This window comes from Hyperolius riggenbachi, chromosome 3 (genome assembly GCF_040937935.1).
Source record: "Hyperolius riggenbachi isolate aHypRig1 chromosome 3, aHypRig1.pri, whole genome shotgun sequence".
NCBI lineage: Eukaryota > Metazoa > Chordata > Amphibia > Anura > Hyperoliidae > Hyperolius > Hyperolius riggenbachi.
The window spans coordinates 31,244,709-31,271,459 of record NC_090648.1 but is presented as its reverse complement, the minus strand read 5'-3'; the positions used below and the strand labels follow the sequence as shown (position 1 = coordinate 31,271,459).

General features: G+C 44.2%; 2 protein-coding genes across 6 annotated transcripts in view; one reads left to right on the top strand and one right to left on the bottom strand.

The window, feature by feature from the left end:
* The window catches only part of LOC137562521 (vitelline membrane outer layer protein 1-like), a 141,226-nt gene that overhangs the window by 93,302 nt on the left and 21,173 nt on the right, over window positions 1-26,751 (top strand). The window lies entirely within an intron of this gene.
* Window positions 9,412-20,349, bottom strand: LOC137562517 (vitelline membrane outer layer protein 1 homolog). The gene is made up of 4 exons (XM_068273920.1): window positions 20,302-20,349; window positions 17,340-17,649; window positions 12,396-12,517; window positions 9,412-9,946 (listed from the first exon to the last, which is right to left on the bottom strand). Exons 2-4 carry the CDS (start codon window positions 17,607-17,609, stop codon window positions 9,649-9,651), a joined length of 690 nt encoding a protein of 229 aa, XP_068130021.1. The 5' UTR covers window positions 17,610-17,649; window positions 20,302-20,349; the 3' UTR covers window positions 9,412-9,648.

Below are 26,751 nucleotides of genomic sequence, written 5' to 3'. Positions count from 1 at the left end.
TTGAGAATAAATACACTTCTGACACAACAATTAGATAAACCTCTCTCAGTTATTTATTCAGTCTTATTAGCTAAAAGTAATGAAAAACTTATTTGGTCCCAGGAAAAGTGGAACCTTGACATTCAGGGCATAGACAATACAGATTGGGAGGATATACTAGAAGATTTTGTTAGAACTCCTATCTCAGCCAGGGATAGATTAATTCAGGTAAAATTTTGGCATAGAACATATCTTACTCCGGTACGAATGCATAATATCTGTATATCCAACAGTGCGACATGTCAAAAATGCACAGTTGAAGATGGTACATTCTTACATATGTTTTGGAGCTGTACTAAAATCCAGACTTTTTGGACAGACATTTTTGCTACTATAAATGAAATCTTGGAGTCGCACTTTGACTGCACACCCAAATTAGCCCTTCTGGGTCTATTTGAAGAACAAACTTGTAGTAAATATGTACAATTTTTAATCCGCATACTATGTTTCTATGCAAGAAAAGAAATCCTAAGAGTCTGGAAAGGTAACGACAACCCATCTATCAACCATTGGAAGCGCACAATCAATATTGCCCTCCCTCTATATCAAATGACATATAAGAATCGCAACTGTCCACAACGGTTCCATAAAATATGGGCACCATGGTATAATAATGTCATGACGGCTGGATCCAATCTTACACTCTGATATCCATTTCTCCTTGTGCCAATATTTTGCCTGGTTGCTGGCGCGGCGTTGGTGGTGGTGGGGGGTGAGCCTGGAGTTTTCCCTTCTTCTCTCTACTTCCTTCTTCCTTCCATTCTATATTCTTAATCTTTATTCCTCTCTCTGCTTGACCTCCTTATCCTACCTCCTTCTTGCCTCTCTTAAAGAGACTCTGTAACAATTTTTTCAGCCTTAGTTCTTCTATCCTATAAGTTCCTATGCCTGTTCTAATCTGCTCTGGCTTACTGCAGCCTTTCCTAATTACACTGTCTCTGTAATAAATCTTATCTCCTTTCCTCTGTCCTGTCTGTCGGGCTAAGGCTTGAATGTGTGGAATGTGCAGGGCTGCTTGTGATTGGATAGAAGCGATACACACCCTCTGCAGGCCCCCTGCACACTCTGAATGACTCACACACTCTGTATATGTGAGCCTATTAGGAGCTGGTTAGTTTGTTTGTAAACACTGCCTAAAAGTTAATTACAAGCCAGGATTGCAGCAGAAAGTGGCAGAAACAGCACAGAGGGGCACAGGAGAAAATAAGGAATAGAATGGTATGCTTTTTAGTGTAAGAATATTAGAGTACAGATTCTCTTTAAAGAGAATCTGTATTGTTAAAATCGCACAAAAGTAAACATACCAGTGCGTTAGGGGACATCTCCTATTACCCTCTGTCACAATTTCGCCGCTCCCCGCCGCATTAAAAGTGGTTAAAAACAGTTTTACAAAGTTTGTTTATAAACAAACAAAATGGCCACCAAAACAGGAAGTAGGTTGATGTACAGTATGTCCACACATAGAAAATACATTCATACACAAGCAGGCTGTATACAGCTTTCCTTTTGAATCTCAAGAGATCATTTGTGTGTTTCTTTCCCCCTGTTCTCATGCACTGAAGTTTCAGGCTGCTCGTTTCTTCCTGCAAACAGCTTTGCCCTTGTCTGTAATTCCTCAGTATGTGGAAAGCCCAGCCAGCTCAGAGGACGATTTATCCAGCTTGTAAAAGATAAGAGAGAAGAGAGAAGCTGCCCTAATCTAAATAATACACAGGCAGTGTACAGAGAGGGGCCTGGAGGAGGGAGATGCATCACAGAACCTCAACACTGAAGAACTTGGCAGCCTTCCAGACACAGGCCGACAAGTCTGACAAGAGAGAGATAAGTTGATTTATTACAGAGACTGTGATAGCAGAAAGTGCTGCAGTAAGCCAGAACACATTAGAATAGCTTTTGGAACTTGTAGGATGATAAAAAACAGGATGCAATTTTTGTTACGGAGTCTCTTTAAGGCACGGTACTCCTACTACAAATGAATCTGCTCGTAGCTAATATGAACTCCTGTTACCATTGGTTATGTCCAAAACAATTGATACGTCAGAGGCTTATTAAGGCAACCAGACTGCTGTTACTTATGTTCCAAGCTATGTATTGATGTTTTGTTACCCATGTTCATTGCCTATATAACTCCCGTTTGTGGAAGCACTGTGCTATTCCTGTAATATCTCTTTTCTTGTTTTAAAATAAAAATTGATTTGTGAAAAAAAAGAGAGATGTATCTCTTGGTCAAATCTGCCCATCATTGCAAATGTGGTCCACTGGATAACCCTAATTTCCAAAAATTTTTTACAAATAAATAACTGCAAAGTGGTGTGTGCATAATTATTCGGCCTCCTTTGATCTGAGTGCAGTCAGTTGCCTATAGACATTGCCTGATGAGTGCTAATGACTAAATAGAGTGCACCTGTGTGTAATCTAATGTCAGTACAAATACAGCTGCTCTGTGAGGGCCTCAGAGGTTGTCTAAGAGAATATTGGGAGCAACAACACCGTGAAGTCCAAAGAACACACAAGACAGGTCAGGGATCAAGTTATTGAGAAATTTAAAGCAGGCTTAGGCTACAAAAAGATTTCCAAAGCCTTGAACATCCCACGGAGCACTGTTCAAGCGATCATTCAGAAATGGAAGGAGTATGGCACAACTGTAAACCTACCAAGACAAGGCTGTCCACCTAAACTCACAGGCCGAACACAGAGAGCACTGATCAGAAGTGCAGTCAAGAGGCCCATGGTGACTCTGGACGAGCTGCAGACATCTACAGCTCAGGTGAGGGAATCTGTCCATAGGACAACTATTAGTCATGCACTGTACAAAGTTGGCCTTTATGGAAGAGTGACAAGAAGAAACGCATTGTTAACAGAAAGCATAAGAAGTCCCGTTTGCAGTTTGCCACAAGCCATGTGGGGGACACAGTAAACATGTGGAAGAAGGTGCTCTGGTCAGATGAGACCCAAATGGAACTTTTTGGCTAAAATGCAAAACGCTATGTGTGGCAGAAAACTAACACTGCACATCACTCTGAACACACCATCCCCACTGTCAAATATGGGGGTGGCAGCATCATGCTCTGTGGGTGCTTCTCTTCAGCAGGGACAGGGAAGCTGGTCAGAGTTGATAGGAAGATGGATGGAGCCAAGTACAGGGCAAACTTGGAAGGAAACCTCTTGGAGTCTGCAAAATACTTGAGACTGGGGCGGAGGTTCACCTTCCAGCAGGACAACGACCCTAAACATAAAGCCAGGGCAACAATGGAATGGTTTAAAACAAAACATATCTATGTGTTAGAATGGCCCAGTCAAAGTCCAGATCTAAATCCAATTGAGAATCTGTGGCAAGATCTGAAAACTGCTGTTCACAAACGCTGTCCATCTAATCTGACTGAGCTGGAGCTGTTTTGCAAAGAAGAATGGGCAAGGATTTCAGTCTCTAGATGTGCAAAGCTGGTAGAGACATACCCTAAAAGACTGGCAGCTGTAATTGCAGCAAAAGGTGGTTCTACAAAGTATTGACTCAGGGGGCTGAATAATTACGCACACCCCACTTTGCAGTTATTTATTTGTAAAAAATGTTTGGAATGATGTATGATTTTTCGTTCCACTTCTCATGTGCACACCACTTTGTACTGGTCTTTCACTGGGAATTCCAATAAAATTGATTCATGTTTGTGGCAGTAATGTGACAAAATGTGGAAAACTTCAAGGGGGCCAAATACTTTTGCAACCCACTGTATAAAAATCCTTGAATGGATAGAAACTGTTGAAGGAGTAATCCAACATCCAACAGTAAAAATGGTCTCCACATGTATGGGACAATGTTCAGGTCCCTTAAACACAACCCCATGTCTCTTACACCCCCTCCCTCATCCCACATCCCTCCATCATACACAGTGTTCCCCTACACTCTATAGCTTACTCTCCGTTCCCTGGTGCTCTAGGGTCCCCCCTCACCTTGTTACTCCTTGGAGCCCCGCCCCCATTGCTCTCATCCCCTACTTGTATTATTCATGTATTGTAAATATAAATCTAATAATGAATTACCCTCATACTTGGGGCTTGATTCACAAAGCGGTGCTAACTGTTAGCACGCCTGTGAAAACCCCCTTAGCACGTCTAAACGAGCTTTTCACGCGCAAAACTTTATGCACGCAAAACTTTATGCGCACACTGCACAGAGCGCAGGGCGCTCCGCGCGAAGTGCCCATTAAAGCCTATGGGACTTAGCGCGTGCATAGGACTTTGCGCGCGCAAAACTTTACGCGCAAAACTTTGCACGCGATCTGATTCAGAAATCCAGTGCTAACCTACTTAGCACCCTGGTTAGCACCTCTAAAGACTTTAGACGTGCTAAGTAGGTTAGCACCGCTTTGTGAATCAAGCCCTTAATGTTCAATTAACACACACTCAGAGAAATCAAGGAAAAAGTTTGCATAAAACTTGTATTATTCATAATGTGTGCATACAACTTGTATTATTCATAAATTTGCATACAACTTCTATTATTCATAAATTTCAAATATAAGTCTAATAATAAAGTGTCCCCATTCTTAGTGTTAAATTAACATACAGTCAATGTAATTAAGCAAAATCACAAGTTTGCATACAACCTGCATTATTCATATATTGCAATGATAAATCTAATAGTATAGTGCCATCATTTCTAGTGCTAAATTAACATACAATCAGTGCAATTAAGCAAAAAAATAAGTTTGCATACAACTTTCAACAATTCATAAATGTGCATACAACTTGCATTATTCATCATAAATCGCACATGTACATCTAATAATAAATGCATATACTGCAAGTATAAATCTAATAATAAAGTGCCCTCTTTCTTAGGCTTCGTACAAACTTGTGATTACTGTCACCCATTGGGGATCTGAAAACGATCCCTTGGGTAACTGAGCGGGAACTGATGCTGTACAGACGCATCTCTAGCCTTCCGGCTCTGGGGTGGTCGTTAAAGACCCAACATGTTGGATCCTTAATACATTGTACCCACGGGAGAGCGAAATTGATTGTGACAAATATGTGCACCCGCTATGCAAACTGCAGCTACTAATAGCGGGCGCAGAGCGTTTGCTAGGCTCCTGCTAATTAGCGTTGGCCCAAATTTGTTGCAGGGGTTGAGGATTGGGGGGGGAGGGGGGTTAAGGTTAGAGGGCTTTTCACACATGCAGTGAGGGCTTGTTCACGCTATGAGCATTTAAGCGCTGGCAATTTGGAAAATCTCCCTAAAAGCGCTTGTGCAAAGATTTCCTATGAGAGTGTTCACATGTGAGCATTTCTATTGTGTGCTATTCTCAAAAGCGCTGCCTGTACCATTTTCTGAGCACTTTGTATAGCGATTTCCTGAGCGCTTTTATGAATAAATACATTATATTTATTCTTTTCCGGGTCCAAGAGTTCATTTACTTGCTGACGTCAGGAAGTGAAAATCTCAATCGCTCAGTAAAAGCGCTTAGAAAAGCGCTTACACAAAATCGCTCAACGCTCAGAAAATTCCGGTAATCGCTTGAAAAAATCCCGCACAAAAGCGCTCATCTCTTGCGATCGCGATTTATAATGAACAAAGCCTAATACTGCGGGATTTCGGCTAGGTTCACAGTGGCTGTTGTGTTCCCTGTAACAGAAACACAATGGAACAAGAAAGTGGCACTGCGTATTACCCATGGGTTGAGTCGCATGCAGTGAAGTACTGTGAAGCATACAGTCAAGGAAAAGTATGCTTCACTGTAACTGTTAATGCGATGCTGCCCACCGTTATATCGCAATGCTCCCATCACACTGTGCAAATCACATAGGTATTGCAGTGCGTAAGCTAAGCAGCAAAGCGGCCGTTATGGCCCACCGCAACACGCCACTGGGAACGTATCCATACCATAAAACTGCATGACATTTTGCTAAGATTTTTACCTCACGTGGTATGTTTGACATCTGGGACACCAGTGCTGTTTTTAAGTGGTTTTAATTGTATGTGCAGTCGGTTTTCCAATAAAGATTACTTGCTATTTTTGTAATCTCTGGTCAGTGTGGTGCTATTTAGGGTTGTCTGTCTTACCTTTATACTAAAGCTCATCTGAAAGCACAGAATGATAACAATATCTCTGCTTCCATGAAAGCAGGAAGTAGAAACATGACAGATTTATTGCAGGATTTATATCAGCTGTAACAAAGAAAAGTTTTTCTTTGAAGTTTATTATGTTGTTTCGTAACTTTTAGGCTGCTTTCACAGTGTGACGTAAAGTCCCAGGTTACAGCAGCCTGTAACGCAGCCCAACTCACAGTAATGAAAAATCAATGTGCTGTTCACAGTGCCCACGTTGTGTTACAGTGTGACGCTACACGTTGAATGAAAGTGCAGCATGCTGTGCATTATACTGGGCTTTACCTGTGTTAGACTGCTTGCACATGCTCAGTGACAAGCCACATGGCTAATTAATATTCACTGCACTGTGGTGACGTAACCTGGACTCCTAGTGTTGTCCGAATCATGAATGAATCGTTCATTTCATCCGGATCTTTTTTGTGAGTCGAATCATCCGGATCATCACAAAGAACAATTCGGTTCACAGTGAATGTCTGTCTGGAAGAAACAAGAACATACAGAATGTACAGTGCAGGGAAAGTGGTGTCTATGCAGCCAAACTTCCCTCCTGGGCCCCTGAGCTGGCTGCTGACCCTCCCCCAACCACCTCCCAACGTAACAGACTCTGCAGAGTCCCTGGGGAGCAACAGTTAAGATGGGGGAGGCAAACCTTGGGGCCCCTACAGGCTCTGGAGGCCCTGGGGCAATTGCCCATTTTTTCCTATGGTAGCTCCGGCCCTGCCTAGTAAAATGATTCAAATTATTCGGTTCAAATATCCGGATCTTTTCAACGAATCCTTGAAAACATCTGGACTTCCCATCACTATCCTGGAGCGGCTGTTCTATCAGTATAGATAGAACGAAAACAGTGCACCAAGAGCTGCATAACGTGGCTCAATCTGACGTACAACTTCAACACCACCATGCGTTGTGTTAGGGGCACGTTATGCGACCTTAACGTCCCCTAAAACGCAACGTCTTGGTGTGAAAGAGGCCTTAGAGCAGAAAGGAAGTTCTGGATCCTGTCTGCTTTAAAGGGGAACTGAAGAGAGAGGTATATGGAGGCTGTCATGTTTATTTCCTTTTAAGCAATACCAGTTGCCTGGCAGCCCTGCTGATCCTCTGCCTCTAATACTATTAGCCATAGCCCCTGAACAAGCATGCAGCAGATCAGGTGTTTCAGTGGTTCAGACTTTAAAGTCAGAGCTGACAAGACTAGCTGCATGCTTGTTTCTGGTTCTATTCAGATACTACTGCAGAGAAATAGACAAACAGGGCTGCCAGGCAACTGGTATTGATTAAAAGGAAATAAACATGACAGCCTCCATATACCTCTTACTTCAGTTCCCCTTTAAGGAATCATGCAGTATTTAATTTGGTATTTTCATGGATTATTGCATCGCAGGGAAAATGGATGAAAGATGTGATTGAAAGTGCAAGTCCAAGCTGCATGAAATAAAAATAACATTTTTATCAGCTCAAAACAATAAGTATCTTATTAACCATTTTTTTTACTAAATAATATTATAAAATTAGGAAATATGTTTTTATTATTAACTTTTTTATTTTCCCAAACAGTTTAATTCGTTTCCACATTTTTCTCTGCTGTTTCCTCCCTTCTATTAACTTTCCAAATGGCTGTTTGTTACTGACAGCTCCAGGCTGGAGACACCGGACATCTCACTTGTGTTACCACACGCTCTAATCCCTGTGAATTGATATTTATGAGTTATTTACCTCACAATTTACCTCACTAGTCAGTCAGTTCAGTTTCCCATGCGGCAGCAGCCTTAGTGAATTGACATTTCACAAAATGTTTGGTAAAATCAGTACTTGACGCTGGTCTAGTTTAGGGGACCCAGCAGGAAAACTCATAGGAAAATTCAGCTACGTGATTGGGTGGACAGCACCTTCTTGAACTGATAGGTTTCTGATAGGTTGTAGTGAACTACGCCCACACTATTTGTCCAATCACAACGCTTTGTGCTGTAAGAGAGTGCTATGACTGGAGGCATACATTTGAAATCAGCGGCGGGAGACTTGGGCGCAGGATACAGCCGGTATATGGCTGATCCTGCTTCTGCACAAGTCCCGGCCGTGTTAATTACTATTCCCCTTCCAGGCCGCCATGGATAGTTTGGAAATGTTATAATTCTGCTTTCAGCTATTGCTGGAGGCCAAATTATTGTTTTTTAAAAGCAACATCAGCTTCGTCTTGTGACGGCGCCGACGTTACTCACTGAGTGCCGCTATATCCGTAATCTCTATTACAGTCTATGGTGGCGCCGGCTGCACCCAAATCTTCCTGAAAAGCACTGCTCCGGACTGGTGAACTGTTCCCTATAAGGTTTCTGCTGGGTCTCCAAAAGTAGACTAGCAACCATTTTCTTTCACGTGTACCCGAGGGGGCATGTCACATGATGAGATAAACGTGTACCTACAGTGCAAAACATATTAACAACCAGGGTTTTTTACTTGTTTTATTTTGCTGCCTGAAAGAGTTAATTTCTAGGAATGGAAGTGACAGCCTCTGTCTTATCGGTAGCTTGTCAGCAATATAGTAAACATAACTAATTAACTAACTAAGCTAATTACAGCCATAAACGTTTTTCTGACAGAATACAACTTCTGAGCCCAGGAAGAGAGATAAAAAAGGTCAATAGTTCACGTATTTTAACCTCCCTGGCGGTAAGCCCGAGCTAAGCTCGGGCTACGCCGCGCAGGAGGATTTCTCAGGCCCTGCTGGGCCGATTTGCATAAATTTTTTTTACACGCAACTAGCACTTTGCTAGCTGCGTGTATTGCCCGACTGCTGCCGATCCGCCGCACCGCCCCCCACCCCCAGACCCCATGCGCTGCCTGGCCAATCAGTGCCAGGCAGCGCTGAGGGATGGATCCGGACTCCCTATGACGTCGGTGACATCATCCCGCCCGTCACCATGGCGACGGAGGAAGCTCTAATGGAAATCCCGTTCAGAACGGGATTTCTGGACGGGCTTGATCGCCGGAGGCGATCGAAGAGGGCGGGGGGATGCCGCTGCACAGAGACTGTCATGTAGCTAGCGCTAGGCTAGCTACATGATTTAAATTTTTTTTTTTTTTTTATAAATAGTGCTGTGCAGCCCCCTGGCGGTTTTAATTGACCACCAGAAGGGTTAAGTCTGGGACACTAAATAGGCTGTCACTGATTAGAGACAATAAAACATTCAACCTACTTTGTAATTGTTTAAATATAAAATAAAACCATGGGATATTTTAAAAAGTCATTTTTAGGAGTAGGAGGATAAATATAATTATTTATCTCATCAGTTTATTTCCACCTCGGGTTCACTTTTATGCATGTGATAATGCTCATTGCACTAAAGCCAAAATCTCATTAGGATAAAAAAAATAGTATACAGTGCAAGAAACAAAAATCACCAGAAATTGTTCAGTTTGCAAAGAATGAGTAAATATTAAAAATGAAGACCAAGCTTTTTTCTCTTGCCAGCTGTGAATTGTTCCTCGTGGGCGGGGCAGAATCAGTTCTCACTGCATAGAAACTGGACATCGAGGAGTGCCATGTCATCACCGAACACGCCCCGATTTCTCAAGACCCGGGTTCTGATCCCGGAGATGCCCTTATAGCAGATGTCGCTCCAAATCCCATATGTTCCCCAGTCAAGGCCGTTCCCCTCCAAGATTGTATTGTCTGAGCACCGAAACGTTAATCTGTTGACCGCCGTATTGTCAATGAAGAGCTGATAGCGCTCTACCTTCAGTTTGAATCTGTCAAAATATCCATTTGGGCACCACAAGACGGGACCCCAGTTCCCCCAGCTGTGGAGAGAAACAAAGTTTGCCATCAGAATTTAAATCACCTTGTTATCTGCTTAGTTCTACAATATATTCATCCTCTGTTATTGACATATTGGCCTCAATTCACTAAGCAGTTTAGACTAGTCTACTGATGGTTTTTAGCCTACTGATGGTTTGGTGTAATGTTTTAGACCTGGTCTAAAACATTCCGTAATTAGGTCGGTAAAGCAGGGGAAATGATCAAAAGATGCAATTCAGGTAAACAAGGAGTAACCAGCACACTTTTTCTGACAGAGATTAGACCAGCTGATTTATGTCGGTAAAGTAATTCTGTGAGGTATTTTAGATGTAAAAAAGGAACCTTTTGAATTAATTATCCAGAGGAGAGCTCCTCAGAGGAGAAGGCTGTCAGTCCTACTCATTTGTGAATTGCATCTTTTGATCATTTCCCCTGCTTTACCGACCTAATTACCGAATGTGTTAGACCAGGTCTAAAAACAGGTCTAAAACATTCGGTAATTATTAGTGAATTCCCTCTTGATGCAACTGATTTACACCAAAACATCAGTAGGCTAAAAAACCATCAGTAGACTAGTCTAGACTGTTTAGTGAATTGAGGCCATTGAGTGAAGTTAGTACCTATACCTAAAGGATACCTTAGTGCTAACTATTATTCAAAAAGGACGCCTAATGTGTGTGTAGGGAGTTGTGCGGATGTTAACCGCACCCCCGGCATATTCCTCCGTTCTTCGGTAATTATCCAATATCTCCTGTTTCTGGTTGATGCGGTCGGTGCCTTCCAACCTGGACCTACTACGCTGCGCACACGCAGTATGTCCATTTGGGTGCCTTACGACTGCCCTCCCTGGTGATGCCATATGACGTCACATTCACATGTTCGCAAGACGCCCAAGCAGACATACTGCACAATGCACAGCGTAGTATGTCCATGTAGGAAGGCACCGATGGTGCCAACCAGGAACAGGAGAAATTGAATAAATTCCGGAGATGAGAGTCCAAGGGAACCTTCTCCTACAGGTCGTTTTAAGATTTGTTTTCCCCAGAGATGGGCTTTTACCATGACAAGAAGAAGCATGGGAACATCAAGAATAGTGTTACAACTACAATCTGTGGACTATGGACCACTCTTATTAGAAACTAGCTGTGAATAGTCTGGTAAGAATAAAGGAAATGTACGTGTTGCTCATGAATTCTTGACAAGGGGTGACATATGACTGAAGGGGTAGCAGGTAAATGAATATAATCAGATGTATAAATACTATGTGTACAGCCCCTGCAGTACCGGAGGGGTCCAGAGCGGGCCACTGCTCATTTGTCTACCTCCATTCAGTACAGGCCACACTTGTTATGGGTGGAGGCAGTGTGTACCTACAGATGACGGCCCCCTGCAAAACTTTCATTGTGCCCTCCCACAACAGTCATTGGCCTCAATTCACTAAGCTTATCTCCTGTCTTTAATAACTCTTGTTACCATGGTGATAAGGCATGTAGTATTCAGGAAACATTTTACCTCAGGCAAGCCTAAAGTTAACTCTTCTGTCTCTAAATTAACTCTCCAATCCTTAAAATAACTCCAGAGTTAAAGACAGGCTGTTAATTAACTGCGTGTGAAAATAACTACAGCGGAGGTAAATTAACTACAGGAGAGGTAACTTAAGGAATGAAGAGGTAAGATAACTCTCTCACGTGTGGAGGTAAGTTTTCTCTTGCTTTATTATCTCTAGCATGATCTTAGTGAATTGAGGCCGAAATCTAATCTGGGAGGGGGCCTGGAGTTCCTCATTCCCTCCTCTACTGGGGCCCCCCTCCCGTGCTCACATCTGTCACCCCCCTTTGACAGACCCACAGATCAGTGCAGTGGTAGTGCTTTGGCATATCTCTTCCAGCATTGGGTACCTGATGACCTTCCTTCCATTGTAACCACTAGGTGTTCTCAGCCTACATCTTGGTCTGAGTTTCCCTGCAGGTCACATGACTTCATGAATGCAGAAAAGACCTCAAGGCTGCAGTGGGAGCCCAGGAGGTGAGGAGGAACCCAATGAGATAAGCCCAAGCAATACCGCTGCACTGATCTCTGTGGGCATGTTAAAGGGAATATGAGCGGCAACAGCTAGGTGAGCCCTGCCAGGGATGGAAGGAAAAAGTCCAGCCCCTCTACCACCCGTGACCATGGGGGGCTGCTTTACCATAGCAATGCCACTAGATGGAGGTATGGTGGCCACATTTGTCATGGACCTCTGTCAGATGGGCCTGCTGGCTGTAGGGTCACCATAGGGAGAGCGGTAAGAGGGTGTGAGCAAAGAACAGGGTTTGCCGTGATTTGCGGTTATGCCACCCACTACAATCGCATCACTTCCTGTGTAGGCTAAATCCAGAAGCAGGACCATTGTCCTTTGTTTAGAAAGCATGCTAGTCAGTGCTACTATATGTGACATTTGTATCCACTGACCTCCCAACAGAAGAGGAGATGCTCTGCGCGATGTGGAAGGACCCCGGTTTGGTGCAGTGCAGCATGATGCCGTTCATCGCCGTGTCATCGAATATGAACCAGTACCAATGCTTGGGCTCCACCTAAACAAACATTCCTATTAGGATTTATTGCCCACATCAGATTTATTTGCATTTGATGAATACAATTATTTAGAGGTAGAAATGACACCATGAGCCTGATGTACTAAAGCACCTCCAGAGACCTCATCTGTGGATACTCTATGGGATTTGTAAGATCCTAGTCTTCTGCTGCCTGCTGGGTACACACTATGAGATTCTCTGGTCGATTTACTGTCAGATCGATTATTTCCAACATGTTCGATTTGCTTTCCGATCATTTTCTGAGCACTTTCCGATCTATTTCCTATTAAAGTGCACTGAAATCGATCGGAAAATGCTCGGAAATCGATCGAAAAGCAGATCGGACATGTTGGAAATAAACGATCTGACAGTAAATCGACCAGAAAATCTCATAGTGTGTACCAATTTTTTAGTAAACACGAAGATGACAATTTTACTGGACACTGCAAACAATAACCCTCACAGAACAAGTTACGGGACTCTGAAGATGACGAGTATTTAGGCCTAGTGTATAATGTGTAAGTGAGAACCATTCCCTGAACAGTCACTTTCTAGCCTTTTACCTTCTCAGGACAACCATACCCTCCTCTCCACAGTATTCTTATCAGCATTGGGTAAAAGCAGCTTGTTGTGCTGTGTGAGGAGTCTGGCAGTGAGTGAGGAGGGGGAGGCAGGAGAGCATCATTGGGTAAAAGCAGCTTGTTGTGCTGTGTGAGGGGTCTGACAGTGAGTGAAGAGGGGGAGGCAGGAGAGCATCATTGGGGAAAAGCAGCTTGTTGTTGCTGTGTGAGGAGACTGGCAGTGAGTGAGGAGGGGGGAGGCAGGAGAGCATCATTGGGTAAAAGCAGCTTGTTGTGCTGTGTGAGGGGTCTGACAGTGAGTGAGGAGGGGGAGGCAGGAGAGCATCATTGGGGAAAAGCAGCTTGTTGTGCTGTGTGAGGAGTCTGACAGTGAGTGAGGAGGGGGAGGCAGGAGAGCATCATTGGGTAAAAGCAGCTTGTTGTGCTGTGTGAGGGGTCTGACAGTGAGTGAGGAGGGGGAGGCAGGAGAGAATCATTGGGGAAAAGCAGCTTGTTGTGCTGTGTGAGGAGTTTGGCAGTGAGTGAGGAGGGGGGAGGCAGGAGAGCACCATTGGAGAAAAGCAGCTTGTTGTGCTGTGTGAGGAGTCTGGCAGTGAGTGAGGAGGGGGGAGGCAGGAGAGCATCATTGGGGAAAAGCAGCTTGTTGTGCTGTGTGAGGGGCCTGACAGTGAGTGAGGAGGGGGAGGCAGGAGAGCATCATTGGGTAAAAGCAGCTTGTTGTGCTGTGTGAGGGGCCTGACAGTGAGTGAGGAGGGGGAAGGCAGGAGAGCATCATTGGGGAAAAGCAGCTTGTTGTGCTGTGTGAGGAGTCTGACAGTGAGTGATTAGGGGGGAGACAGGAGAGCAGCAGTGTATCATGTGACTTGTACAGCAGAATGGAGGAGGTGGCACTGCTGTCCTGACTGAGGAGGAATGGAGTGGCTGAGGGTGAGCAGCTTGTTTGTCACAGACTCCCAGCCAGCCAGTGTGCTATTGTGCTGAGCTGCAGCATGTCATGTGAGAACATTAAATGAAGCAGGGTAAATTGTCAGGGGCTGTGCGATCATTTGGGGGTGGGGCACATCCTCAGACGTTTGCATCAGGCAGAAAAGTCTAGAACCGGCCCTGCTTGAACTCCCCGACACCATGCTGGGCCATACTGAGACATGGCTGAATCTATCTGATATTGTATCTCCAGCTTATATGGTGGGCCTAAATGTAGCCACACTCCTAGATCTAATGGCAAACACGGGGGCAAGATGGGTATTCTTCTTTCTGAACACTGTTCCTTCAAACCTCTCACACCTTCACTATCTCTCATCTTTTGAGGTCCGAGCTGTCAGTGTCTATTCTCCTCATCACCACTTCCAGACTGCTGTCATCTATCGTCCTGGACCAGCCTCTACCTTTATAGACCACTTCTCTGCATGGCTCCTCCAGTTCCTCTCCGATACACCTTCCATCATTATCAGGGACTTCAATGTGCCCACTGATACCAACTGATCTACTGTTACTAAACTTCTCACACTTGCCTCCTCCTATGACCTCCCCCAGTGGTCCTCTACCTCCACCTACATAGATGGCCACACTAGGCTCCGATCTGTTTCAACCTTTAGTAACACTCCATTCGCCCTCTCAGATGGCAATCTTATGACGTTCATAATCTGTCCCTCCCTGTCTCCCCCTTCCCCAGCTCTGAAACCCTCTCACTAAAGTAGGTATTATTGCAAGCTTGAATTCCAGTTCCTGGCTGATTCTTTAAAATCTTTTATCCTACACTGGGGCCTCCCCTTTTGTTTCCTGCTTCTGTGCAATATATCAAATGAACGTCTATCAGTACTGGTGATGTTATTCAGACTACACATCAGTTGTATGTATCGGTACTTGTGTCGCTGGTTGTCCTGATTGTACAGTATGTTGAACTGCTCATGTATCTATGCTCATCATTGTTGCATGTTTTTGTACATTGCTATAGAATATGTTGGCACTCAATAAAAAATAATAATAAACCTGATGGGTGGGTGACATGGGGATGGCAGGCACTGCTAATTTTGGAACAAGATTTTGGAATAGCTGCTTCCTGTGAACTGTATGAATGGATGGAAACAGGGGCGTATATGGGTAATATAGAGACTATGGCAAACACTGAAATTGTGCCCCCTCTCTACCCATCAGAGCCCCCTTCAACTTTAAAGGGATACTGTAGGGGGGTCGGGGGAAAATGAGTTGAACTTACCCGGGGCTTCTAATGGTCCCCCCGCAGATATCCTGTGCCCGTGCAGCCACTCCCCAATGCTCCGGCCCCGCCTCCGGTTCACTTCTGGAATTTCTGACTTTAAAGTCAGAAAACCACTGCGCCTGCATTGCCGTGTCCTCAATCCCACTGATGTCACCAGGAGTGTACTGCGCAGACATAGACCATACTGGGCCTGCGCTGTGTGCTATTGGTGACATCAGCGGGAGCGAGGACACGGCAATGCAGGCGCAGTGGTTTTCAGACTTTAAAGTCAGAAATTCCAGAAGTGAACCGGAGGCGGGGCCGGAGCATTGGGGAGTGGCTGCGCCAACACAGGATGTCTGCGGGGGACCGTTAGAGGCCCCGGGTAAGTTCAACTCATTTTCCCCCGACCCCCCTACAGTATCCCTTTAAAAACAGCATCCTTTCTCGCATACATGTGTTATGGTTGCTTTTTTTTTGGCTCGGCATATTTGCTGAAGTTACTTTTTTGGGAAATATCTCTCCTTATTTCCTGTCTGTCCTCTTTTCTAACACAAAGCCAAGTGCGCCCCACATACATAGGTTAAGTAGCCATGTTCCCCAGATAACAGAATTAATCTTATCTGAGGGATGCGGAGTCACGGGGGGCAGGCATTTTGACACAGCACAGTGGTAGGCATAGTGCCAATGATTATGTGGTGCCCAAGGCATGAGCCATGCCTTCACCCCTCTAGATCTGCCTCTGGATGGAGGGGTTGGGGGCTAATCCAGTGCCAGACACAGACAGGTAAAGTACAGTGCACCGGAGGGGGGGGGGGGGTTAATAATAGGGGGGGCAGCAATCGGCCTGTGGTGTATTGGCAGCCAACAGATCTCCTTTTGGTTTCAAAAGATTTTATTGAGAATTTAACACGAATTGTAACAGGGTATGCATATTAGTTTCGTCCCAATGGGACTGAATTCACAATAGTAAGTGATACAACAACAGATCTCCTTTTGCCGATCAGATTCGATAAGAGAGAGATTTGTCTCTTGGTCAATCTGCCCATACATCACCTGATTTAGGGACACCTTGGGCTTGATTCACAAAGCGGTGCTAACCTACTTAGCACGTCTAAAGTCTTTAGACGCGCTAACCAGGGTGCTAAGTAGGTTAGCACCGGATTTCTCAATCAGATTGCACGCTAACTTTGCGCGCGCAAAACTTTACGCGCGCAAAGTCCTATGCGTGCTAAGTCCCATAGGCTTTAATGGGCACTTCGCGCGGAGCGCCCTGCGCTCTGTGCAGTGCGCGCGTAAGGCTTTTGTGCGCATAAAGTTTTACGCGCAAAAAGCTTGTTTAGACGTGCTAAGGGGGTTTTCACAGGCGTGCTAACAGTTAGCACCACTTTGTGAATCAAGCCCCTTGAGTACTATAAGTACGTCTAATAATTACTACTAATAGGTGAAGGCTGAAATGTAATTGCTGTTCTCTCATTCCAGAACTAATAAACTGAACAGAACTAAACAAGCACTGATAGAACTTAACTCACACTTATAAAAATAAACGCGTACTAATAAAACTACACACCCTATAATTATTATTATTATTGATTTATAAAGTGCCAACATATTCCGGGGCGCTGTACAAAGTAAGAAACAAACATGGGGTACATAATACAGACAATGGTACTATACACTAATATACAGAATACATAATTGGTGGCAAAATACAAAAGCAATACAAGATACAGAAGTGGTAATGACAGTGATAAAAGTAACATGATGAATAAAATGTATAATGATTTCCAAGACTCAAAAGGGATGAGAGCCCTGCCCTTGGGAGCTTACAATCTAAAGGGAATGGGGGAAACAAGAGGTGGGGTAGTATGCAGCAAATATATAGGGGCAGTGTGTTTTAGGATACCTAGTAGGAGTGCAATTTGGTCTTAGGACAACGGGGAAGTGGCCTAGGGTAGAGCGTATGCTTGTCGGAACGAGTGAGTTTTCCGTTTTCCTATCGTGTTCTCCCTTCCCCTCTTGGCAAATGACGGATATGTCTTACCTTAGTCTGGAAAGCCCGAGCGATGTGCCCAGTTGGGCAGACCTGCCAGTCTCCCCATTCATCTAGCTGCACACCGTTGGTGACACTGATGATGTTTCTCCCGTAGGTCAGGGTGGCTTGCAGGAGAAACAGCAGAGGTGGAATTATGGACATTGTGCTGTCCGGTGAAGACTTTCTCTTCAGTAGGAAGATAATCCGGATGTTTACAAAGAACATCGCTAATGACAGGAGCAAATATTTGTGAATAACTGGCCACTTCCCAAAATCCATACTCGGTGGCAGTGAGAAGACATTGCGTGAGGAGCAGAACCTGTTGGTTGGGTAGAAAGTGGAAGTAGATATTGCCTGGGGCACTCGTAGCTTATAGAAAGTCAAAGACTCGTATTGTTTTTTGTTACTATTGTAGAGATGTTCATGTTTTACTGTAACAGGCTGGAGATGCGATGTGCGAGTCTCAAAGTCCTGACTCTGGGAAGTGGTCACTGAGGGTCTCATATCTGAAGAAGCAAGGGTTGGTAACCACTGAAGGACCACAGGCTTACACCCACCTAGTGACCAGGCTATTTTTTACACTTCAGTGCTCTGTAGCTTGAACAATTCACTGCATGGCCATACAACTTAGCACACAAATGAATCCTGGCTCCTTTTCTGACCACCAACAGAGCTTTCTGTTGGTCCTCTCCCTCCCTTCTTCCCCCCGAGAACCAATCATGTTGAGCCCATCCAGGGGACAGCCAAGTGACAAGGCTGTCCCCAGTACAGCGCTGCAGTAGATCACAGCGCTATACAATGAAAAGAAATGGCCGTTTCTTTTCAGTCTGCCAGCCAAGATCACCGCTGGCAGACTGTTGACAGAGCGGAGCGAGTGACTCAAGTGGACGTGACGGCAATCAACGTTAGGCGGTCCTGGAGGAACCACCTTGCAACCATCAGTTGGCGCTAGGTGGTCGTAAGTCGGTCAAAGTTTATAAAATTGCTGTAAAATACACAACACAGGTGACTAAAAACACTGAAGAATAGCTGTGGGCAAAGGCATTAAGCAGGGGTGGAGTCAGAACATTATGCAGGGGTGGAGCCAGAACATTAAGCAGGGGTGGAGTCAGCACATGATGCAGTTGTCATTCTGGGTGCAGGCAGTAGGCGTATCGGACAGGTAGAGGTCATACAGTGTAGGGTCAGTTCACAGGAGCTCCAGCTGAAATACAGTCTGGGTAGATTAGGATCAGCAATGAGGAGGCATAAAAATTGTAATTACTTGTAATTAGGGATCCATGGTAGATAAACAACATAGGGACTGATTTATGTACTTCCACGCCTGTACACAGGTAGTGCATGGCAATTTTACCTGAACTAATGGCTGTTATCTAGTGTGCTTTACACAGTATTTGCATAACGCCTGTTACACTAGTAATGCGTTCGTTAACTAGGTAAGACGGGTTGTGCTACAAACTACGTAACCGATGTACAGCAATTTTACTCGAGGTACATGACTCAACCCGAGTGTCCTAGAGAGGAGGAACAAAAACCTAAAACATGGCACTCAGAATGTCCTCTCTGCTCTAAAAGAGACACAGCAGCATAATACCCTTTATACAAAAAACATTTCTTTATTACAGCTGATACAAATTCTAAATTAACTTTGCAGTGTTTTTACTTCCTAATTCATGGAAGCAGACATATTGTTTAAATCCTATGCTGTCAAATGGGCTTATCTGCCATCTCTACCGTGGCAGTCATGTGACACAGGGGAAAGATCAAATTACAACTTTTGAGGGGGAATTAGAAAGGCTAAACTCTCGAAATACATACAGGGTGCATTCCTCTATGTTTTCCATCTGTCCTGTACACAGTTCAGGGCCACTTTGAAAAAATAGTCTTCATTTATTGGAGATTGTTAACACTTTGAAATTAGATTTCAACTGTTAAAATCAAAACAAGTTGGGGAGATTTTAGGAAAGTCCTATTTCGTATCAGGACTATAGATTGACACAAGAGTTTATCTCGTCATTTTATTTCCACTTCAGGTTTTCCATAAACAAAGCACACTGCAGTTGCATTAAGAGTCCATGACTGTCCTTCATGTCTCTCCTGCACCCGACCGGTTTCGCAGAAAATTATAATTGCAGCAAATTATAGACAAAATAGCGGCAAACATCTTGCTAATAGGTGGATGGGTCTCCCTCTCCTGCTTGAGGTTTATATGCACTCATGACGGTAATATTACTTTTACCCAAGGCTACTGATGATCATAATCTGCTAATTATGATTGCACAAAATTTTGTGTACATTTTTGTGATTAACGCCATACGGAATTACGATTTGTCAATCCAATTGATTTTGTGTAATCCATTCAGAATTTTGCTTTATTTTTGCATAATTTTGTGGTGATTTTAGCCGGTTAATATCAAAGCCCCTATACCTGCTATTATCTCCGATATTGGTATCTATCTTGAAGAGAACACTGAAAACAAGACACAAAAAGACTTTGTTGTTTTTGAGAAAATCCATTTTAAATATGTAAAGGAAAGATGGTTTTTGAACTCAGAAAAATGACAGTTTTTCCTTTGCATCTTTAAAATGGATTTTCTCAAAAACTACAAGGTCTTTTTGAAAAACAAATTGTTGACTCGTTACAAAGGAAATTAGTTACAATTTTGTATCATAATTTGCGAATTATTGCGAAAATTGCGATTATGCAAAATCCGTACTCATCACTACCCAAGGCACTTATATCATCACTGCCCACTATGTTCTCACTGGGCACAGTTCGCCATACACTCTGCCCATACTGACCTCTGCTTTGACCTCACAGGTGTTTGTATAATAACAACAGCATTTAACAGTTATTATGTAACTAGTAAAAAGGCCCGCCCCTTACAAATAGGGGCGGTAGGTCACAACCGCTACCCCCCCCCCCCCCCGCAATGCGCACACATATGTGTCCCGCTTGCTCGTTCCCCACCACTGTCTGAAGTATATGCACACAGGGAGCTGATTGCTTGGCAGTTGGAAAAAGCTGTTATTTCCCACAATGCAATGAGAACCTCTGTGAACCACACACAGCAAACTGTCAGATCCGGTGTTGTGTCTGATTACGCTGCCTGTGGACTTGCGCTGCCCCGCATGCGCACTAGGAGACTGTGCGGTCACATTTCCTATTTCACAATACTGCTGATGGTAACATAATAAATATCTCCGCTTCCACACATCCTAAACTCTTCAAATTTTCAGGGTAGGGAGGGGATCCCCCCAACTACCTCTATACCAAATTGCAGCCCCCGAGCCCCACTGGTTCCCGAGATAGGTTTCTCTAATCTATCTCCTGAACCAGCGGGACTCGGGGGCTGCAATTCGGCATAGAGGTAGTTCTGGGTATCCTCTCCCTTCCATGAAAATTTGAGGAGTGTAGGATGTGTGGAAGTGGAGATATTTATTATGTTGCCATCAGCAGCATAATTAAAGGGATACTGTAGGGGGGTCGGGGGAAAATGAGTTGAACTTACTCGTGGCTTCTAATAGTCCCCCGTAGACAACCTGTACCCATGCAGCCACTCACCGATGCTCCGGCCTCGCCTCCGGGTCACTTCTGGAATTTCAGACTTTAAAGTCTGAAAACCACTGCGCCTGCATTGCCGTGTCCTCGCTCCCGCTGATGTCACCAGGAGCATACTGTGCAGGTACAGACCATACTGCGCCTGCCATGCGCTCCTGGTGACATCAGCGGGAGCGAGGACACGGCAACGCAGGTGCAGTGGTTTTCTGACTTTAAAGTCTGAAATTCCAGAAGTGACCCGGAGGCGGGGCCGGAGCATTGGGGAGTGGTTGCGCGGGCACAGGATGCCTGCGGGGGACCGTTAGAAGCCCCAGGTAAGTTCAGCTCATTTTCCCCTGACCCCCCCTACAGTATTCCTTTAACGTCACACTGCTCATGCGCGCTACTCAGTGTGGAGGGGAGCTTCCAGGCAGCGCGATCAGACATTACATCGGCCCTGTGTCCTAACTGCCCAGGCTGCGCACATGCTCAGTACAAGAAAGCCAGGGACACACAACCATTCAGTTGATGATGCAGGGACACTTGCATTTTATCATATAGGATAGACAAATTCACAACTATACTGCAGTTGGACTACCAAAAACTAATGTAAATATTAGGAAGGGTGGGCCCATTCTATATTTATTAAAGAGGGACGGCAATAACATATAGTAAAACACTGTAAATTATTCACGATACCCACTTTTATGATCATTTTCCTGGTTTCAGAAACACTTCCTATATCCATATATTGCTGTATATTGGTCTGTAGCCCCGCCCTGCCAGTGATGTCACAGCCTAGGCTGTTTACTATGCAGAATTTGTCTCACCAGAGCATTCTGGGAGACCAGAGATCTTTTCTACTGGCTTTAGAACTCTCAGTAAACAAACATTCCCCAGAGATCACCTTCCAGTACTAGAGGTAATTGCTGTCTGTGATAAATGTCAGAATGTAAATCAGGGAGAGGAAAGATTTTACAATGGTCAAATACTGACTACATCATTTATAAATGAATATTGTTTAAAAAAAAAAAGAAAAGAAAAGGGAAAAAAAGAGGAATTTTATTCATTATGTTACTTTCACTACATTTCCTCTGTAAGATAGGAAGAATTAAAATATTAAAGAGAATCTGTACCGTCCGATTTGTACAATAAAAAACATACCAACCGAGTCACTGTGATCTCCTGGGCCCCTCTGTGCTGTTTCCGCAGCTCCCCGTCGCAATCCTGGCTTTTAATCACCAGTTGTAGGCTGTGTTTACAAACAAAAAACATGGCCGCTAACCAGAAAGTGACGTATGTGTATATATAGATATATACATACTGTATACATACATATACACACACACACACTAATATGTGTGTATGTATGTATGCATGTATGTATGCAGCAGCCCCTTTCCCTCTCAGTCTCAAAAACTGCAATAAACAAAGCACACACACAGCCTGCAGGTGGCGTGCATAACTTCTCCCTATCACAGCAGAGGCAGTGCATTCCTCTCTGGGTCGACAAAGCTTGACAAAGAAAAGAAGATTAGATATATTACAGAGACAGTGCAACTAGAAAAGGCCGCAGTAAGCCAGACCACATTAGAACAGGTATAGGAACTTATAGGATAGAAGAAATAAGGCTGAAAATTTTGTTACAGAGTCTCTTTAAACGTGGCATTAAAACTGAAACTTTAAGCAGTTGAGCAAGTAAGTGCATTTTTTTTTTTTTGCAAAATCAGTATAAGCCTCACACCTAATACATGAATGAGGCTGCATTCACAGTGGGACATTGCGTTGTAATGCGAAGTTAAAGTCACAACGCAAGCCTTACAGCGCAACGCAAAAAATGCATTACCGTCGCATACAGTAGGTACAGTAAAGCATACAGGCAGTTAAAAGTATGCTTCCCTTTACCTGATAACGTGTGCACTAACATCGCACTGTGAACGTCACATAGGATTAGCATTGCAGTGCGGTAAGCTGTGTTATAAGAGTTTATAACGCAGCTCCGCAATGTGCCACTGTGACTGCAGCCTAACAGTGTGAGTTTATCTGAGGGACAGCTACAGACAAGATGAGATTGATGTGAGTGAGATATAAATACTATAAATAATAAATACAAATAAATGTACAGTTAAAAGTTATTTGTATACATATCATCCTATTTTCACCTGAAGAACATTGCAAAAATCAAGCACCTCATACCCCCAGAAGATCTGCCAAGCTTAGTCCACGCCTTCATCACATCCCGACTGGACTACTGCAATGCTCTCTACACTGGCCTTCCAAAAAAGGTCTTGTACCGCCTACAGCTGATACAGAATACTGCTGCCAGACTGCTAACCAACTAACCCCGTCACTGCCACATAACGCCAGTCCTGCATTCCCTTCACTGGCTACCTATAAAATGGAGGGTCCTATTCAAGATCGGCCTACTGACATTAAATCACTGAATAATCTGGGCCCTGGATACATGAAAGATATGTTACAGCTGCGTAGCAATCCCCCGCATTCTCAGATCCACAGGTTCTAATAATCTAGTCATACCCAGAGTCCACTTGGAAACTTTTGGTCCCAGAGCCTTCTGTCATGCTGCCCCTACGTTTTGGAACTCCTTACCTCAACAGATCAGGACAGCTCCATCCCTGGACGTGTTTAAATCCAGACTGAAAACCCACCTGTTCAGTCTGGCATTTGCAGAAATATAACTTTTGTTGTGTGAATACTTCATCCTACTAATTACTGAATCTGAGAGAGCCTAAGCGCTTTGAGTCCTATGGGAGAAAAGCGCTATAGAAATGTTATTGTATTGTACATATGATTAGATCCTCTAATGACATCTAGTGGCCAAAAAGTATATTGCATGGTCCAGACTTTTGCGTTTTTAGAATGCAGACTGTTAGTAACATACTGTGATTTGGAACGCACAAAGTTTTGTGGAATTTACACTTAGGCTAGGTTCACACTTGGTCCGTAAACGTATCCGTGGCTCCGTTTTTTTTTAGCCCGCATCAAAACCGGAGGCACGGATAGCAATGTTAAAAATAGCAGCCGTCTTCACCCAACCAAAAAATGGATCCGTCTGCGTTCCGGGGGAATCCTGAACGGATTTGCAGCATTTTCCCGGACCGCACATGGATCTGGATACACGGAGGGGTAGTGGCAGGCAATAGAAAAACGGATCCCCTGCTACACAGGCAGGTTTGGACACAGAAACGGATCCGTTCCTGTGTCACAGCCTGTGGGTGGGGAGGAGACCGCCATGCTGGAGGGGGAAGCAGCCAGGACGGGGTGACAGCGTTTGGTGAGGAGAGAAGGAACAATAAGACTCTGTAGGACCCACAGCCTTCCCTCTCCTTAGGTAAATATCTTTTCTTTTTTTTTTTTTGCCCATTTTAGATGGGGGAGACTGGCCAGGGCTCTGCAGAGTCCATCGGTCGTTCCAAAATACTGTTACCTCCATCCACCCAACTGCCTTTTCAATTGATTTCAGTTGGAATACAATTGTAATTACCCCCCCCCCCCCACACACTAGTGCTCTAACCCTGCAGCTGAACTCTGGTCCCCTACCTTTCATGTCCCTACCTCTCCCTCTAGATTTGGAAAACAAGAAAACAAAATCGAGAGCCCCCAATACTGTATTATTGATGATGGTGGATAAATTGTAGCAGCAAATTGAAATATACTCACAAGTATGAGTTGCCAAAGTTCAGGCAACCACTATATGCACATGAGGGGATATTAGACCTGTCCCCACTCAGGTTAAGAAGTCGCTCTCCGCAGAAGGGAACTCGGGTGTGCCACCAGGTGGATCACAATAGCGTACAGAAGTAACAAAGGCGCCAACGGGTTAAAATATCATACATTTAAAACAAAATAAGACGGTGGTAAGGGTGGACTTACCTCCCCAGGACCAACACAACGATTCTATATGATCAAAAAAGTTTTAATTCTTAGGGCTGGTTCAGACGGACGTTTGGAGGCGTTGCGTTTGCTGGCGTCGCGTTCAGCAGCGTTCGTGTGGATGCGGTCGCGTTTTTTCTTCCCCTAGGGGGACATTAGCCGTCGCGGTTAACCTCCCCTGGAAGCTACATGTAGCTTCCATGGGCTCCTTGAACGCCAGGGAAAATCGGGACCCAAACGCCGCGTTTGTGTAAACGCGCTTGAAAGCTTGGTACAAACGCTCCCATTCACTTGAATGGGAGCGTTTAACACCAAGCCCTGAACGCTGGCTGTAAACGCTCTGCAAACGTCCGTCTGAACCAGCCCTTACTCTAAAAAAATATGCAAAGCGTTTCACGGGTCTCAAGCCCGCTTCCTCAGGCAAAAATACAGCAGGAGTAACTTAGAAGTGTGTGTATAAAGCACAGCCCCTCTGTGTCCCTCTAGATTGTAAGCCTTCGGGCAGGGCCTTCTTCCTTATGTTTCCTACCTGATCATGCACCTCCATTACTGTACACCCATGCTATGGATCTGAGTGAACTCGACTTGCCTAAACCCCCATGCTCCCATCCAGTGACTAAGCATTACCTTGTACGCATACCGTGCTGCGTGATCTGGTTTGCACATATTTCTGTATTGTCATATTGCTGTATGTCACCCCTAAATATTGTCTGTAACCTTAACTAATGTCTAGCGCTGTGTAATATGTTGTCGCTTTATAAGTACAATAAATAAATAAGTTGGTGCTTTATAAATACAACAAATAAATAATTACAATTGAGGCATCAATCTCAGGAAGATTCCATCATAATAATCAAATCTGCTAGGAAAATCAAGTGTATGGAGACCTTTAACCACTTTACCCCCATAGGTGCGAATATCTCCGGGATGGACGCAAAACTGAAAAAAAATGCACCTTTATTTCCAAATAAAATATTGGCGCCAAACATTGTGATAGGGACATAATTTAAACGGTTTTATAACCGGGACAAATGGGCAAAAAAATTTCATGGGTTTTAATTACAGTAGCATGCATTATTTAAAATCTATAATGGCCGAAAACTGAAAAATAAAGATTTTTTCCCCCCATTTTTTCCTATTTTCCCATTAAAACACATTTAGAATAAAATAATTCTTGGCATAATGTCCCACCTAAAGAAAGCCTAATTGGTGGTGAAAAGTACAAGATATAGTTCATTTCATTGTGATAAGTAATAATAAAGTTATAGACGAATGAATGGAAGGAGCGCTGAAAGGTGAAAATTGCTCTGGTGCTCAAGGGGTAAAACCCCTCAGTGGTGAAGTGGTTAATCCTACCTTATTGGTTTACCTCTTCCCTATCTCCCTTCCTGTCTTAATTTATCTCTCATTGGGCTGATTCACAAAACTTTTCTGTTGAATTATCTCATCTTACTTATTAACTCACAATTTATCTATCCTTTAATGACAACTCATTATTTCATGATGTATCTCTACTTATGTATTTGACTCATTATTTACAGTATCTCTCCTTAACGGACTTAACTCATGGTATATTTCTCCTTTAGGCCGGTTTCACGCTGCAAACTGGCGGCAGCGATGCGGTGCGTCGCGGCCGTGCACCGCCAGAAACAGGTTTTCAGGGAACAACGCGTTATCGTGTAGCAACGTCAACATTTTTAACCTCACTGGCAGTAATCCCGAGCTACGCTCGGGCTAGCTGCTGGAGGCTCAATAAAGGTCATTGGAGTGCAGCGGGTGTATTTACTCACCTCCCAGGGGAGCCAGACATCGGCAGCCATTCTCCTTCCTGTCCTCCAAGGCTCTGAATCACTCTGATGAGATTGCCGCCTGCAATTTCACTGTAGTGTTACAGCACCACCCGGAGGATGGAGGGAAAATTGCAGTGCTGGAGCCCAGGAAGGTGAGTGAGAGCAGAGGCTGCTGCAGACATTCTGGCGACATGAT